Genomic DNA, 15,255 nt, shown 5'->3' on the forward strand with positions numbered 1-15,255 from the left:
AGACTAGTGGTGGCAAAGCCCACGCTCTCTCAGTCCCGGCTTTTCGTGGAATCCAGTTGAGAAATCCGCCAGTTTAAAAAAAAAAAATCCCGAATAAAAGTCTAAAATATTCCCAGGTCAGAGGGGCACCGTCTCATTAAAACCAGCGCGGTCCTGAAACTGCACTGCAGACATTAAAGTGCAGTATTTTTCAATTAGAGCTGACGAATTCAATCAAAATTCCATAGATTAGGATGAAATGAGGCATGGGTCATTTACAGGGGAATTTAATTGCAGAGCCATTAGACAAATAGTATATTTGCCATTCTCACATTATCCATCATTTTAGACATCAATAGAAGGAACAGCATCTTTACTAATACAGCAGCACTTCCCAATCTCTGCCTGTAAACACTCCCTTTCCCCATAGCTCCTGATTATATCTGATTTCATTTAAAGCCATGGGGGATTATAAATGTTCCTGCAATCAGGTTCATTAGGACTTCAAAAATCTCATTTCTGATTTGTATTGCTTTGCGGATCACCCAGTGCAGAGCGCTTTAAAAAAAAAATTGAGAATAAATAAATAATAAAATCAAACGCTGTTTCATTACCGGGGCCACTTCGAGGTTTGATTATCACCCTGAGGAGCCCCTTTTTAGCTTGCGGGAGGCAAGCCCGGCTTCCCGCTGGGATCACGCCCTCCCCTCATCCCGCAGCATCCCGGGGGGCTCCATCCTGCTCCAGAGGGTCCCGGGTGCGGGGAAAAACACCCGACGGGACGGCAAAGCCTTTTTTTTGGGGGGGTGGGAGGGTGTGTTTCACTCCTTAATTCTCCGCAGCGCTTTGCCAACAGAGAGGTGCGTGCATCAGGGCGGGGAATTCCTATTATTTGGGAATTATTTGGCAGCTGGACCGTCGGTGGTTGATGCTGCAGGGTGGGAAAACGAGCAGGAGAAGCCCCACCGCACAAAAAACCCCAAACCAAACCCGCAAACAACCCTCGAGGAGAGAAGGTCTCTGAGATTTTTTTCTTTAATAGCAGCTTAATATTAAACGTCTTTCATAAAACACACACATCCAGATAGACTTTAAAAAAAAATAGAGAAAAAACCCCAGAAAAGCCTTCATTTCCCCCAAATGTATGGCGTGCACAGCGCTGTGTTAGCTGCCTCAGTAATTTAATTGGAATGAAACGTGAAAAATGTGTCATTTTTTGAAGAATTTATGCATCGCTTCCTGGAAATCTCATTGTCTTAACTAGCAGCCTACTGTGTTCTGTTTAGCAGGCATAATCGCATTTTTATGTGTCTCCGTATTAGAAGTTAATGTGACCTCCCGTCTTTAGCTGCTGGAAAATAATAATAGAGAAAAAAAATAAAAATGATCCTTTCCCCATAACATCTGCATCAAAACAAGGCGCCGGCAGGAGGAAAAATATATTAAAAAAAAATATATATATTTGGGGTGTGTGTATGTATTTAAATATATATAGCCAAACGCTTCTTCACCCGCCCGCCAAACTTATCAGCACAAGCCCGGAGCATCATCCCACCCGGAGCATCATCATCATCATCATCATCATCATCATCATCCCGCCTGGAGCATCATCATCATCATCATCATCCCACCCGGAGCATCATCACCATCAGCACCAGCCCGCCTGGAGCATCACCCGCGCCGCCGGCAGAACGGCTGAAACGGAGGGAAAAAAACCCCCACAACCCGCTAAAAGTCGGTTTTTTAAAGCTTTTTGCCGTTTTTGTGTCCGTTTCGCGGGGTGTTCGGGGGTCCCCCCGACGGCCGAGCCCAGCGCGCCCCCTGCGGGCCGCGGAGCGCCGCGCACCGCCCCACGCGTGTCCCGCGCCCGCCGCCCCTCCGGCCCCCCGAGCGCCTCATCCCCCCCTGGATGTGCATTCCCACCCTCCCTCCCTGCCCCGGCTGTGCGGCGAGGCCGGGGATGTGGGATTTGGGATTTGGGAGGGATGCGGGCGCCTGGTGGGACCGTGTCTCCAATGCAAACGCGGCCGATACGGATGTAAAACGGGGCATTCTTCCCGCGCCCGGGACCACACAAAAGATGAAAGAGGCCCCAAAGTTTAGATCGGGCTGGTTCAAACGCGTGAGGACTCGGCCAGGATGGGGTTCTTTACCTAAATCCCTTTCAGTTCCCACCCCCTGCTCCGGCCACCAAAACAAACCGTAAAGTCAAACGGGCACTCAAGTCCCGAAGTCTGAAGGGGTCATGGAGATTTGCCGCGGGGCATTCCCATGACTGGGAAATCCGGGAACACGGGGTGGGCTTGGCAATGCAGTTGCCCATCCATATACGACTTAAAGGGCAAGGGACACTGTGGAAGCAGCAGGTGGAAGCTGGGAGAGGGAGGAATTTCTTTTTCCTCCCCATTTCCCTCGCACCAGCTGCACAACCCACGCCAGCACTGGCTGCTGGTGCACAGCCCAGCCAAACATGCAAAATGAGTTATTTATATATATTTAAAAAAAAAAAACTCAAACCGTGTGTAATTAAGCAGTGGAAGGATTTGGTGAGTGCTGTGTGAGAGCTGCCTGCATGAGCACAGCTGTTCCTCCAAGGGAAACACATGTGCACACGCTTTGGTTCAACAGGAATTAATTTGGGGAAGTTGAAAGTCTGGGAAAAAGAAATCCTCACGCCTCCTGGTGCCTTTGGCTGAGTCACTGTGGGAAATTAAAGCTCAAACTCCTCCACTTGGGGTTGCCACTGGGTTTTCCAGCCCTTTCTGTGCCAGCCTGGGAACAGGGATAGGTGGGTATGGGAGGTTTTGGTGCATCCCTTGGTTTGTGGGAAGCCAGAAGACACAGGGAGCTGTGTCACCACCTCCCGTGTGGAATAACCAGCACTTTCTTGGTGCTTTCTACATAGAAAAATAGATATTTTTTTTGTCTATTTCAAGGTCTATATTAATGCCACTGATACTGCACCCTGCTAAGGGCTGCCACCTGCACCTCTGGTCCCACTGCTGCTCGTGCCACTCGGAGGGGAGGTCTATCCAAGGGGATCTGAGGCTCACGTGGGCTGCTTGGAGTGACCTGCTGTGTGTACCTGCCTTTGCACACCTGAGAGCCCCCGCTTGGCAGGGATCCTCTATAACGAGCATTATTCATATCTGCAGCCGGCTCTCAACAGCTACTAATCATTTTATTACTCTTTATAATCTATTTAAAGCACAATTAGAAAAAAATCGATACAAAGTCACAGCCGAAAGCACATTTTAGCTCCATTATAAATCCCTGGAAAACAGCCATCTATCACGGGGAGCGGCTCCTCGGCTCGGTGACAGCAATGGATGCTCCGAGCTCCGTGCAGGGAGGCAGCGCTGCCCTGGGACGCGGCTCTGCTCCTTCAGAGCACCTCCCCTTGGGGCTCCAGCAGCAGGTAGTCCCGCAGAGCCCTGGGCACAGGCAGCGAGGGGACGAGGCGGTGGCACCTGCTGCCCAGGCGGTGCCGGATGCTGGAGCGGCACAAGTGCTGCAGGCACCGCACGGCGCCCGCCAGCCCGAACAGCGACTCGTAGAACGGCTGGTGCTGCTGCAAAGAGAGGGGCAACACGGGCAGCGCCTGGGCTGGGGTTTCCTCCTGACTGCCAGACAAGCTGGAGATGCTCTAGGGTGAAGATCTAAGGGACAGCGGTAAGAAACACAAGTGCGGCTGTGGGTTAAGGGGCCCATGCACTGACAGAGCTCTGCAAGAAAAGGCTGGGTGAGGAATTCCCCTGTGGAAGCACGTGGAGAAAGCTGCTCTCATGGCCAGCACCCCTGCAGGAAGCTCTTGGAGAAGAGACCCCAATTCTGAGACAGGGAAACGAAGTGAGATCAGGCTGTGTGGCCTCAGCCTTTCCTTCGAGTGGAGTAAACTCCTTTCTCCATCCCTGGAGTGGCTGAAGGGCTGTGAGTACGTCCCAGCAGCCGCCCATCCCTTCACAGCCTCTGGGGCCAGGAGCCATCCCAGATGATGCCACAGCAGGATGGCCATACCTGTTGCACATCTGGGAAGGAGCTTTTTCAGACCAAAATAAGCACTGCTGGGCAGTGCTCTGGCTCCAGGGGCACTCCAGATGCTGGGAGTGGATTTTATTGCAGGCTGGGGCAGGGATGTGGGGTTTGATGTCAGTGGAGCTAAGGGGATGCAAACCTTTATGGATGAATCAGCTGTGTCGTGGTGCTCTGGGGACTATTCCAATTATTTTTTCTCCACTCAAGGGAAGTTTGGGTGGGGAAAAAAGCCCTCTCTGTGGGTAAAAGCCCCTCCTTGGGACTCAGCCATCCCTGCCAAAGTCCAGCAGTGTCTCACCTGGAACACCTCCTCCGGCACCGCCTCAGCCCACTCCTGGGAGATGGGAATTTGTGAGTAGGAATTGAAGAGGACCTCGATGACCTCCGGCACAGCTGCACAGGACTTCAGCACCTACCCACGGGCACAGGGAGGGCTCAGACAGACAGGCAGGGCCCAGAGGGGGAGAACATCCACCTGCTACAGCTGAGCTTTGTCCCACCCTGCCGTGGTCCAGGCTGGGATAGCCCCGTGTCGGGATGAGGCATGTGTAGGGTTTCTCCTGGCATGTTTTGGAGATCTTTCTCCATTTGTGAAGTGCTGAGGCACTTGTTCCTCTGGATCCAGCCCTCGCTTCTTATTTACACTTTTGGCTGGTGCGTGACAAGCCAGGATAATATTTTCTTTATTGTTTGATGTAAAATCAATGAAATGCAGAGCCACGAGGCAGCTGCACCGGGGGCTGATGTACCAAGCCTGTCTCTGGTATTCCCTGGGCAGGAGAATGTCCTCCTGACAGCCCTGCTGGCTCCATCCTGCCCTTTGCCCTGCCCCCTCCACCCACTGCCACACCACACGGGGTTTGCATTTCCATCCTGCCCAGCAGCATCTCAGTCCCCATGCCATGGTCTCCTCTCCCTGCCTGGACTGGCAGACTCTCCCAAACCCTCCCATGGCCCCATCCTTTTATTTCCTAAAGCACCCCGACTGCGAACCCCCATGAGCCTGGGGACACGTGGGGGCCGGTGTGGGGCCGGTACCTTGTGGAAGGCGCGGGGCCGTATCCTTTGGGCGCCGTGGTTGAGCAGCAGCTGCACGGTGAGGTGTGGCCGCCGCTCCCGGTGGGATGCCACGCTCTGCAGGGCCAGGCCCAGCGGGGTCACACCGTCATAGTCCATGGCATTGACGTCGGCCCCGCGGAGCAGCAGGAACCGCGCCAGGCTGGCATGGGCTGTGCCACACGCCTTGTGCAGGGCGCTCCTCCGCGCCTCGTCCCGGGCATCCACGTCGGCACCGTGTGCCACCAGCAGCCGGCACAGCTCCAGGGAGTCCTCGCCGGGAGCTGCAGTCCCACAGAGCGCACCGAGGGCCGTCTCGCCCCGCGTGTCACGCGCGTCCACGCGGGCGCCGTGTCGCAGGTACAGCCGGGCGTGGGCACCCAGGCCGTGCCGCGCCGCCACGTGCAGAGCCGTGTGCCCGCACGCCTCGCTCGGAGCGTCCACGGCAGCCCCATGTCGCAGCAGCAGCCTGGCACACCTGCACAGAGCGGGCACCACGAGGGGTGGAGGGGGCAGACCCGTGGGGTGAGGATGGAGGTCATGCCGGAGCTGGGGTTGTGGCTCTTGAGCAGTTTGGGGGGAGCAGGGGAGGCTGGGGAGGGTGGCAGTGTGTCCTGGTGGGTTTGGCAATGTGTTCCTCCTGCCCTTGAGCAGCATCGCTCATGAATGGTCATCCTTGACCACCTTGACTTTTCTTTGCCCATCTTGACCACTTTGACTGTCTTTGACCACCTTGACCATCCTTGACCCACCCCGGTCACACCTTCCCAGGTCACAACTTGCTTGGACATAAAAATGGATTCTCCTTCTTCCTTTAAGGGACCCAAACACCTGAGCTGGGCTCCTGCCTTGGAGGGGCCTGGAATGTTGTGTTTCATGGAATCACAGAATATCCTGAGTTGGAAGGCACCCAGGAAGGATGATGGAGTCCAAGTCCTGGTCCTGGTTTTCTGCCTACCCTCAACAACATCACCTTTGCAGGTGGTTTAAATCTGCATAAATTAGTTTTGCTGGCTTGTTTGGCACCCTTGAGGATGGAACAGCAGCACCTGCAGTTCCCAGGAGGACTAATAAAGGCAATGTCCCCTCTTCTCCCCCTGCCATCACCGTGTCTGGGTGGAAGGAGGGGTCGTGGCTGCTGCGCAGTGGGGACACCAGTTCCCATCAGAGCCTTCTGCCAATGGATGGGGGTTGCAGACGCCTGGTATGCCCTGGTGGGAGGGTTATTTTTTTTTTCTGGGGATGTGTGTGAGTAAACGGATGTGATGAGCCAGTCTGAATGAATCAGAGCGACTGCTCCGTCTCCCCCCGGGGCCGCCGCGGCTCGGTGTCCCCGCTCGTGCTGTCGCGACTCAGTGTCACCGGCCGGGCCGCCGCGGCTCGGTGTCCCCGCTCGTGCTGTCGCGACTCAGTGTCACCGGCGGGGCCGCCGCGGCTCGGTGTCCCCGCTCGGACTGTCACTGACTCGGTGTCCCCGCCCAGGCAGGGCTGGCGGCAGCCGCGTCACCCGTGGGGCTCAGCTCCCTGCTGGGGCACAGAGGGGCCGATTTTCGGACGGGGGCAGATCCACCGGCCAGCTAAGCTGGACCTTGAATAAGTGGCGAGCTCGTGTTTCCCAAGAGAGGTGGGGAGGGCCATCCCTTGGGAACCAGGCGTCAGCAGTGGTTGAGTGGAGTCCAGGGAGGAGCAGAAACATTAAAACTCTCCCTGTCTCTTTAATTTTCCTCAAATAAGCTTTTCTTTTAGCTCAGGTGTCAGCAGAGCCCTGAGTGAGGCTCTGGGCTGATGCAGAAGCAAAATGAGGGTGAGCTGAGGAGGAGTCAAGTCCCAGCCTGATCCTCCTGCAGCAGGCATGGGGAAGAAGAGGAGTCCCAGGGAGGAAGGACAGTGCCAGGACATTGCTGGTTTTTCCTGGTGCAGATGAATACTACCATATATATATGGGGACAATGACAATAATAAAATAATAATAATAATAATGTGCTTGACTCTTTCTGGACCTGCAGTGTCACCTGCCCCAGGATTTGACAGGAGCTGGCGAGACATCCACTGTCCTTGGCAGTGCAGGGTCTACAAATACCTCCTTAGGCTGCTTTTCTTGTGCTCATCAAGCCTGAGTTTGCCAAGAAAAAGCTGCTGCAGGATTTGTGTGTGCAGATGCAGCACTCCCAGATGTGCCAGCCCTCACCAGAGGCATCTGCTGGGGCTGTGGTTGTGGCTGAGCTGATCAAGGTGAGGTTGTGCCAGCTCCCCAGATCTTTATTTTACAATTCCCTTTTTACTCCAAAAGAGGCTGCAGCCCTTTCCAAGCAATGGCTTGTCTCACTGAGGCTTTTTGGAGGTCTGCTGTCTGCTCCTGGGAGGTACAACTTTGTCAGGGGGGATCTGTTATTGGAGCAATCACTCAGTCACTCCACCACATTGCCTGGTCTTGTCCATCCTTGTCAGCAGGGAATTTGTAGCCCTAATTATAATGACTCCCTCAGGACCTCTCCAGATTGGCACAGGTAGCTCTGGCACCCTAATAATGGCACCTAATGAAAATAATGCATTCAGGGAAAACCAAGGGATGGTTCTGCAGGGAAAAGTGAAAAAAACCCAAACATTTCTCACTTCACTGCCAAAATGCAACAGCCTAGTCCATGAGAAAAATCCCCTTTTGTTCTATTTTTTTTAATAGGTGACACTTAAAGCACCCCTGTTCCTTCCCAGGCAAGGAGGAGGCTGTGCTGAGACACCTTGGGCAGAAACACCTCCCTGGATTTGGACAGTGCCCAGGCTGAAGTTTCCACCTGCACAGGTAAGACAGAGGGAATGAACATTCCTCTGCCCTCCATTTCCAGGTGAAGGGGGGGACAACATGGATTGCCCAGCAGAGCCAGGAGCTGCATCCAGTCAGTCCCTCCAGCCCAGCACCCTCCCTGTGCCACGGGGTTTTCCCTTACAGAGAATTCAATACAGGGAGATCAATTCCTCTGGACCTCCTTCCAGACATCCCAAATATCCTTCTGTGGAAATCCCATCCTTTCCAGGTGCTGTTGAACTGAAGGGTTATTCTTTTTGGTTATCAAGTTCAAAGTTCAATTTGTTGGAAGAAACCCAAGTCAGTTTATATTGAATTTTCCCCCTGGGTGCTCCTCCCTCAGCAAAGAGGGAATGTTAGTGAGGAACTATAAATGAGGGGATCTCTTCTGGTGCATGGAAAGGCTGGGGCCCTGTGAGGAGCACTTGCCTCCTGTTTGGATGTCTGGGCCATCACCAGGGGCTGGGGAGATGCTCTTATTAACCTTTAAAATCTCTTTTCATGTTCTCTAACACTTCACCAGCATTTTTGGCTCTTTTTTAATTTTTTAAAAAATTTTTTTAATTGACACTCTCTTGTTTGCCATCAGATTAGAATAAAACCCCCTTAAACAAAGCTCAGTGATTGTTGACTGATTTTTTGAGGGTGTGATAGTTTTGATCCAGGCTAAGACTCCCACAGAGTCTCCAATTTTCTGGGAATATTGAAAGAATACACTTAGTTTAGTTTTAGGTTTAGCTCAGCAGGAATTCAGAGGCACAGTGGCAATGCAAATAAATTTGTTTTCCATCCAGCCTACTTTTCACTAGCTTCAACTCCCTCCCCAACCCTTCCCAGCTCATTTGCAGTGCTGGGTAACACATCTCAATGTCTCTTCCTTGGGCAAGTCACTTGGTAGGTTAAAGTGAATTTGTGGTGGCGGGCGTTGGTGCTGCAGGTTTGCCTCGTGCTGGGCTCCTGGCTCTGAGACACGGGAGAAAACCATCTGGAGTTGCTTTCCCTGCTTCCCCCATCCACAGAGCCAGGGCAGGATGTGCCCAGTGCCATCCCACTGCCAGGATGGCTCCTGGCTCTTGCTCAGGACTGAAAATGCCCAAGCTTGGGGAAGTGGGATTAACTTTAAGTGGGATGTGATGAGTAACCAGCAGGAGGAGCAGGAGGTTGGGGCAGCGGAGGCGGCAGCAACACTCCTGTCCCAATCCCCCCGCTCAGAGCCCCGGTTTTGCCAAGGAAAAAGCCCCCTGTTTGTGTTCCCCCTCCCTGGGGTCACAGCAAGGCTCACCTGGAGGAGCCCCCGTGTTGTCACAGCTCCAGGGACAGGGTCAAGCTTGGGCTGTTCCCTCCCGCTGCTTTGGGCTCCTTAGGAGCTGGTTTGCTCTGCTCTGCTCTGCTCTGCCTTCCCAAGAGAATGGCTCCAAATGCTCCAAGTTGTGTATTTATCATGGCTGCCCAGAGCAGAAGATGAGGTTTAGCACAGGATGATGCTAAATGCTGGTTTTTCAAATCTCTGGGTTGTTTTTTTTAATTTTTTTAAAATTTTATTTTTAGTAATGCTTATTTCCTGCAGCCAAAAGGGCCAGTGGGTCCAGGATGATGCTGGAGTAGCTGGAGGGTGCCCTGGGGCTGGGCTCACCATGTCTGTGCCCACCTCCCTGGCATTTGGGAGCCTCACCTTGACCACATTATTCCCCTTTTAGGTACCCGCCTTCCTGCTTGGCTCCTGTTTCCTGCTAATTCCTCCCAGGATAAGCTCTCCTCATCCAACACTCCCAAAACAAACCCTATCCTGTCTCTGGCACCTCTTGTGCTCGCTCCCTACCCCCTGAATCCTTGCATGAACCCCCTGGGCACGGACTGGCCTCCTGCATTGACTCATCCCACCATTATCCCCCATCCCTCAGCACTGCAGGCTCGGAGCAGGAAGAGAACTCTGTTTTCAGCTCCCAGGGTGGAGTGAAAGCTTGAAGAAGCAAAGGCTCAGCCATAAGCCTGAGTTGTCTGGAGGTCAGGGTGGCATCTTTTCCCATCCCTTGGCTTGACTTGTCCCTCATCCCTCTGTGGAAGGCTGGAGAGGAGGAATTCTCTCCGGGTGGGCTCTCCCTGGTTGCATGGCAGACCTGGGATGTTCAGAGAGACTCACAGATCTGAAGGAGGACTCTACAGATGTGCTTGGCATCCCTTCCTCAGTGGGCACCGTGCTGGCAGGAGGCAGCCATGTCCTGCATCCCTGCCATGTGCTTTCCACCACCCCACGCCTGCTCTTCCCTCCCTGGCACCGCTGACACTCTTCCTCTCCCCCTCAATTATTTTTATTTTATTTTTTTTCGGGGTGCCAATAAAGGCAGACTCCTTTAATCATCCCAGCTTTAAGAGGGAAAAGGGAGAGCGCCAGGGAGAGAGTGCAGTGAATTTAGAGACTCATCTTACCCCACCATGTTAATTATCTCGGCTGTAAAAAAGAGGTCAAGGAGAGGAACTCTACTAAATAGGCCGACGTTGGCATGAACAGCTCCTAAAGTGAAGAAGGTAAGACTGAACTTTACTGGAACTTTTTTTTTCCATCTCTTCAAAAAGCTCCTAGATTAAAGCTCTGATATCCTTTTTGTTGAAATCTCATGGATTCTGAAGCTCAAATGGCTGGAAGGAAGCCCAGATAATTTTTTTTTATCCCAGTCACTGAGAGGCTCAAAGGTTTTAAGTCCTGCCCCCATGGTGAATTGCCGAGTATATGGGAATAGAGAGGAACCTGGCACATAGGTGTTCTGGCCATTGTTATCGAGAGGGAGAAAAATAAAATAGCTCTCTATGTAGGTCAATGACCTGCTCTTTATTGTCAGTAAAAAATTAAGGATGACCTAAAATCTACTACTCAACGGAAAAAATAATAAAATAAAAAAAAAAGAAGGCGAGGTAAAGTAGTCTCCCCCTAATCAAAGAGGAAATGTTTGTGTTACCTAAAGCTTGACCTCCTCAGTCTCTAACTTTAGCAAAGTCTTTGCCATTGAAAAGCAGTGGTCGAAACCTCAAACCCCGTCTGAAATGTCTATTAATTTTTGATCTTCCAAGGGAGTTGGCTGAGTTAGTGCAGAAGCCCCCGGAGTGCCGGGCGTAGTTAAGGGGCTCTCAGCATTTCCATCAGAAAGCCCCAATATCCGAGGGCTCTGTCACTCAGCTGTTCCCACGGTGGCTCTGTCTGATCCCCGTGTGCTGCCTCACCTGCCATCCCCCTCCAGCTTCCAGGGGAATGCAAATCAGTGACAAGGACTTGTCTTTTATGGAGATATAGATTTTTTTTTCCCCCAAGCTTGAGATCAGCTGGGGAGAACCAGCACACCTGGACCTCTGTGGGCCATGGGGCCCTCTCCACATATCAGGTCGGTGTGGTTGCCCCATCTCTTTGGGGGAGAGCAGGCTGGGGAAGCCTAAAATCATGGAATCACAGGGAATTTTGATGGATTGGGATCTGAAGCTTTAAGGTCTAAAGGGAGCTCAGGTGAGGAATTAAAGCCAGCTCTTTATTAACAGTGAGGGCTGCTTACCCATCCTGCCTTACCCATCCTGCTCCTTCCAACCCCATCACACCAAGGATGTGTTGGATTCATCCCCACATTTTTGGCTGAACCAAATTTGACTAATACTTGATTTTTGGCTGTCTTGCAGAGACTCATTTATAAGCTGGGATCAAGATATTTACATCTGCAAATCTTTTTCCCTCTGGCTGCTTTCCTTCTTCAGAGCACTTTCCCTGTGACCTGGTCCATGAGATGTTGGATCTGCAGCAGGAACTTTGCTTTCACCACCTGCTGAGAGTGGCTTTTCATGGAAACTGGCAGGTATGGAATTCACTATGGCCCTAAGCAGTTTCATCAGGATATCAAGTGGCTGAGCTCTTTATTATATGTAAAAAAAAAAAAAAAAGGAAAATATCCTGTGTGTCTAATGATCCAAGCACTTAAAGTCCTGCAGAGGAATACATGTATGTGTGTGAAATCCTGATTTTTCCAGATTTTTCCACATAATTTTTATGTTCATCTGCATGATCCAGGGTGACGTGGATAAACATGGATAAGCCTTAATCCTGACTATAAACCAAGGTGTGCAGCTTGTCTGGAGAGATGAGAGGACTGTTCCACATCCCCCAGACCCTGTTCCTTCACTCCTAAAGCTGGGATTTTAGGAGAAGCAACTGCCCTGGTCAACACTGACATCCCTTTGTGGGTAGGATTGGCACGGATTGGGGAGCATCTCCTGGGAGATGAGAAGCAGGGGATGCCGAGGGGCCGGTCCTTACCCCAGGGAGTGGCGGGTGGTGCAGAGGTGCAGCGGGGCCAGCCCCTGCTCGCTGCGCAGGTTGGGGTCTGCGCCGTGCTCCAGCAGCAGCTCCGCGCAGTCCGTGTGCCCGGCCCGGCACGCCTCGTGCAGAGGTCCCTGTGCCCCCGGCGCCAGGTCGGGGTGGGCACCGCGGCGGAGCAGGTGGCGCAGGACAGCGGTGTGGCCGTGCTGGGCAGCCAGGCACAGCGGGGAGCTGCGGTGCCAGCGCCGCTCCAGCGCCCACAGCCCTGCGGGGACAGGGGTGGGGTCACCTGTGGGCTGCCACCATCCCTGACACTCACCCTGCCGCCAGCCCTGCCACCCGCCCTGCGGGGACACGGAGTGGTGTCACCTGCGGGCTGCCACCCGCCCTGCGGGGACAGGGGGTGGTGTCACCTGCGGGCTGCCAGCCCTGCCACCCACCCTGTAGGGACGCGGAGTGGTGTCACCTGCGGGCTGCCAGCCCTGCCACCTGCCCTGCGGGGACAGGGAGTGGTGCCACCCGCCCTGCCATCCACCCTGCCGCCAGCCCTGCTGCCAGCCCTGCGGGGACAGGGAGTGGTGTCACCTGTGGGCTGCCAACCCTGCCACCAACCCTGCGGGACATGGAACAGTGTCACCTGTGGGCTGCCACCCACCCTGCCACCTGCCCTGCAGGAACATGGAGTGGTGTCACCTGCAGGCTGCCAGCCCTGCCACCAGCCCTGTGAGACACGGAACAGTGTCACCTGTGGGTTGCCCACCCTGCTACCATCCCTGCCACCCCCCCCTGCGGGACACAGAACAGTGTCACCCGTGGGCTGTCAGCCCTGCCACCATCCCTGCAGGGACATGGAATGGCAGCACCCGTGGGTCACCAGCCCTGCCACCAGCCCTGCAGGGACATGGAATGGCAGCACCCGTGGGTCACCAGCCCTGCCACCAGCCCTGCAGGGACATGGAATGGCAGCACCCGTGGGTCACCAGCCCTGCCACCAGCCCTGCAGGGACATGGAATGGCAGCACCCGTGGGTCACCAGCCCTGCCACCAGCCCTGCAGGGACATGGAATGGCAGCACCCGTGGGTCACCAGCCCTGCCACCAGCCCTGCAGGGACATGGAATGGCAGCACCCGTGGGTCACCAGCCCTCTAGAGACATGGAACAATGTCACTCGCGGGCCACCAGTCCTGCCACCACCCCTGCAGGGACACGGAACAGTGTCACCTGCAGGCCGCCAGCTCTGCCACCCACCCTGCGCCATGCACTGCTGTGCCCACTCCTCTCCCCACTCCCTGGCAGCTTCCAAAAGGCCTTGTTACACTCGGTGGCTGCTCCCACCATGGCTGGGAAGCAAAACTCCCTGGGTGTGTGTGCGTGGCCAGGAGCAGGATTTCATGTGGCACGAGCTGGGTAAGCCAATGCCCTGCCTGCAGCCAGCTGCCTGGGGCACCCTGGGTGGTAAAAGGCAGCTCACCGATTCCCCAGGGAGGGAAAAGCTGTCTTTGTTGGGAATGAAGGCACCCAAGGCGGGTGGGAGTATGTTGGGAAGGTGATGCAGGGCTGGGCATGGGATGTGTTGAGTTTTGGCACAGCCTTGTATTTCCCAGCAGCTCCAGGACCGCTGGCAGCATCAGTAATCTGCTGAGTGTGGTGCTCTGGGAATATCTGGGATGTTGAGCAGCATCCTGGGGGGAAGGCATCAGGGACCACTATCCTGGGAACATCTTACTCCTCCCAGGTAGGACCAGGCTGCTCTTCCTGAGCCCCTGCATGAGGAATCTGGGCTGTGAGCCCTCTTGCAAGCATTGCCAAGCTACAGTGTGTCTAATTCCAACATGGAAAAAATCATGTGGATGCACAGATTTTACACTTCCCTGCCCCTCTGGTGGGTTAGTATGTGCAGAAGAGAAGGAAATATTAAAAGTGATGAATATTTATGGTTATAACTGCGGGCACAGCCAGCTAACCAGAAACCAGACGCCTCAGGAACACTTAAAGCACTTAAATGCACTGTACCTCTTCTATTTAGGGTTAGTAAATACCCATTTTTAAGTTTTTCTGGCCTGGGTTTTAAAGAAAAAGTACCTGAGAGTCCATACAATGCTTGGCTTTTCACCTGCCACTCCAGCTCGTTTTCAGTGATCTCAAACACCAGGTTGACATCTTGGTGGTATTGGTCAGTGAGGACCTCGAGGCTCCTCAGGTCTCCTGTGACCAGGGCTGTGTAGTACCTGGTGACAGGAGCCCGAGCTGTCAAAGGCTGCTCCGAGTCCAGCTGGGAGGAGATTTGCAGCTTTGCCGGGGCAGGTCCTGCTGCTTCGCCCATGCCGGTGCTTCCCGAGGGTGGAGGTCGTGGCTGGGAGCACAGACAGGCTCATGGAGTTCATTGTTTCCATCCTCCCGGGCTCATGGTCTAATTATAACCCAGTTAAGGCTGTGTTGCGTGGCATTTATAACTCCAGAGGGGTGGGATGGTGATGGGTGTGGGGTACAACGAGGGGCAGATGGTCCCCAGGCCCTGCTGCAGCAGCACCTCTTGCATTAAATCACTGGGTTATTTGCAGGCAGCAGGAAAACAGTGCCTAGTGCTTAGGGAAGGAAAGAAACACAGAAACTGAGTCCTCTGCTGTCTGCCTATCCCCATGTATAACCTTATGAGCTCTGGAAAGTGTTTTTTTTTCTCTGCTTAACACTATTTTTTTTTAATTTGAAGTGCTCATATACTTTTCCAGTATTGTGGTTGCTATGTGGAGAAACCTGGGCAACGTGTTAGTGGCTCAGCCTGGAATTCCATGCAGGGATGCAAAGACCAGTAAGGTACAAATCCTCCTGGGGCTTTGGCAGGGGAAGCTGCTCTCCCAGACAGTGCCTTGTATAGGAGAGGGAAAGCACCCAGACTTTGCTGCCATTTGATGCCAGTAGAGCATTCCTGGCTCCTGCTGCCCTGTGGTTTGTGGCGTCTTCCCTCAAGGTCACAGGAGAAATCCATGATGGGGACAAGAATAGAGCTTGGCATCTTGTGACTTGGAGGCTCTGGGTGACACATCCTCCCCTTCCCAGCCCTCCCATCCACGTCTCTGGGGAGTGAAC

At 53.7% G+C, this 15,255-nt stretch overlaps 1 protein-coding gene across 1 annotated transcript; it reads right to left on the reverse strand.

Moving 5' to 3' along the window:
* Positions 1 to 3,364: 3,364 nt before the first annotated feature.
* On the reverse strand, positions 3,365 to 14,491 carry ASB18 (ankyrin repeat and SOCS box containing 18). The gene is made up of 5 exons (XM_071562983.1): positions 14,251 to 14,491; positions 12,165 to 12,432; positions 5,053 to 5,548; positions 4,313 to 4,426; positions 3,365 to 3,550 (listed from the first exon to the last, which is right to left on the reverse strand). The coding sequence occupies exons 1-5, from the start codon at positions 14,489 to 14,491 to the stop codon at positions 3,365 to 3,367; spliced, it is 1,305 nt and encodes a 434-aa protein (XP_071419084.1).
* Between the last annotated feature and the right edge of the window lie 764 nt (positions 14,492 to 15,255).

The sequence above is a fragment of the Pithys albifrons genome, chromosome 8 (genome assembly GCF_047495875.1).
Source record: "Pithys albifrons albifrons isolate INPA30051 chromosome 8, PitAlb_v1, whole genome shotgun sequence".
Taxonomy (NCBI): Eukaryota; Metazoa; Chordata; class Aves; order Passeriformes; family Thamnophilidae; genus Pithys; species Pithys albifrons.

Coding starts and splice junctions, on each gene's coding strand:
- ASB18 (XM_071562983.1), bottom strand. CDS start 14,491: ATGGGCGAAGCAGCAGGACCTGCCCCGGCAAAGCTGCAAATCTCCTCC. Junction 4,427..5,052: donor GGCCCCGCGCCTTCCACAAG/GTACCGGCCCCA, acceptor GCCCGTGGGTAG/GTGCTGAAGTCCTGTGCAGC. Junction 3,551..4,312: donor TGCCGGAGGAGGTGTTCCAG/GTGAGACACTGC, acceptor CTCTCTTTGCAG/CAGCACCAGCCGTTCTACGA.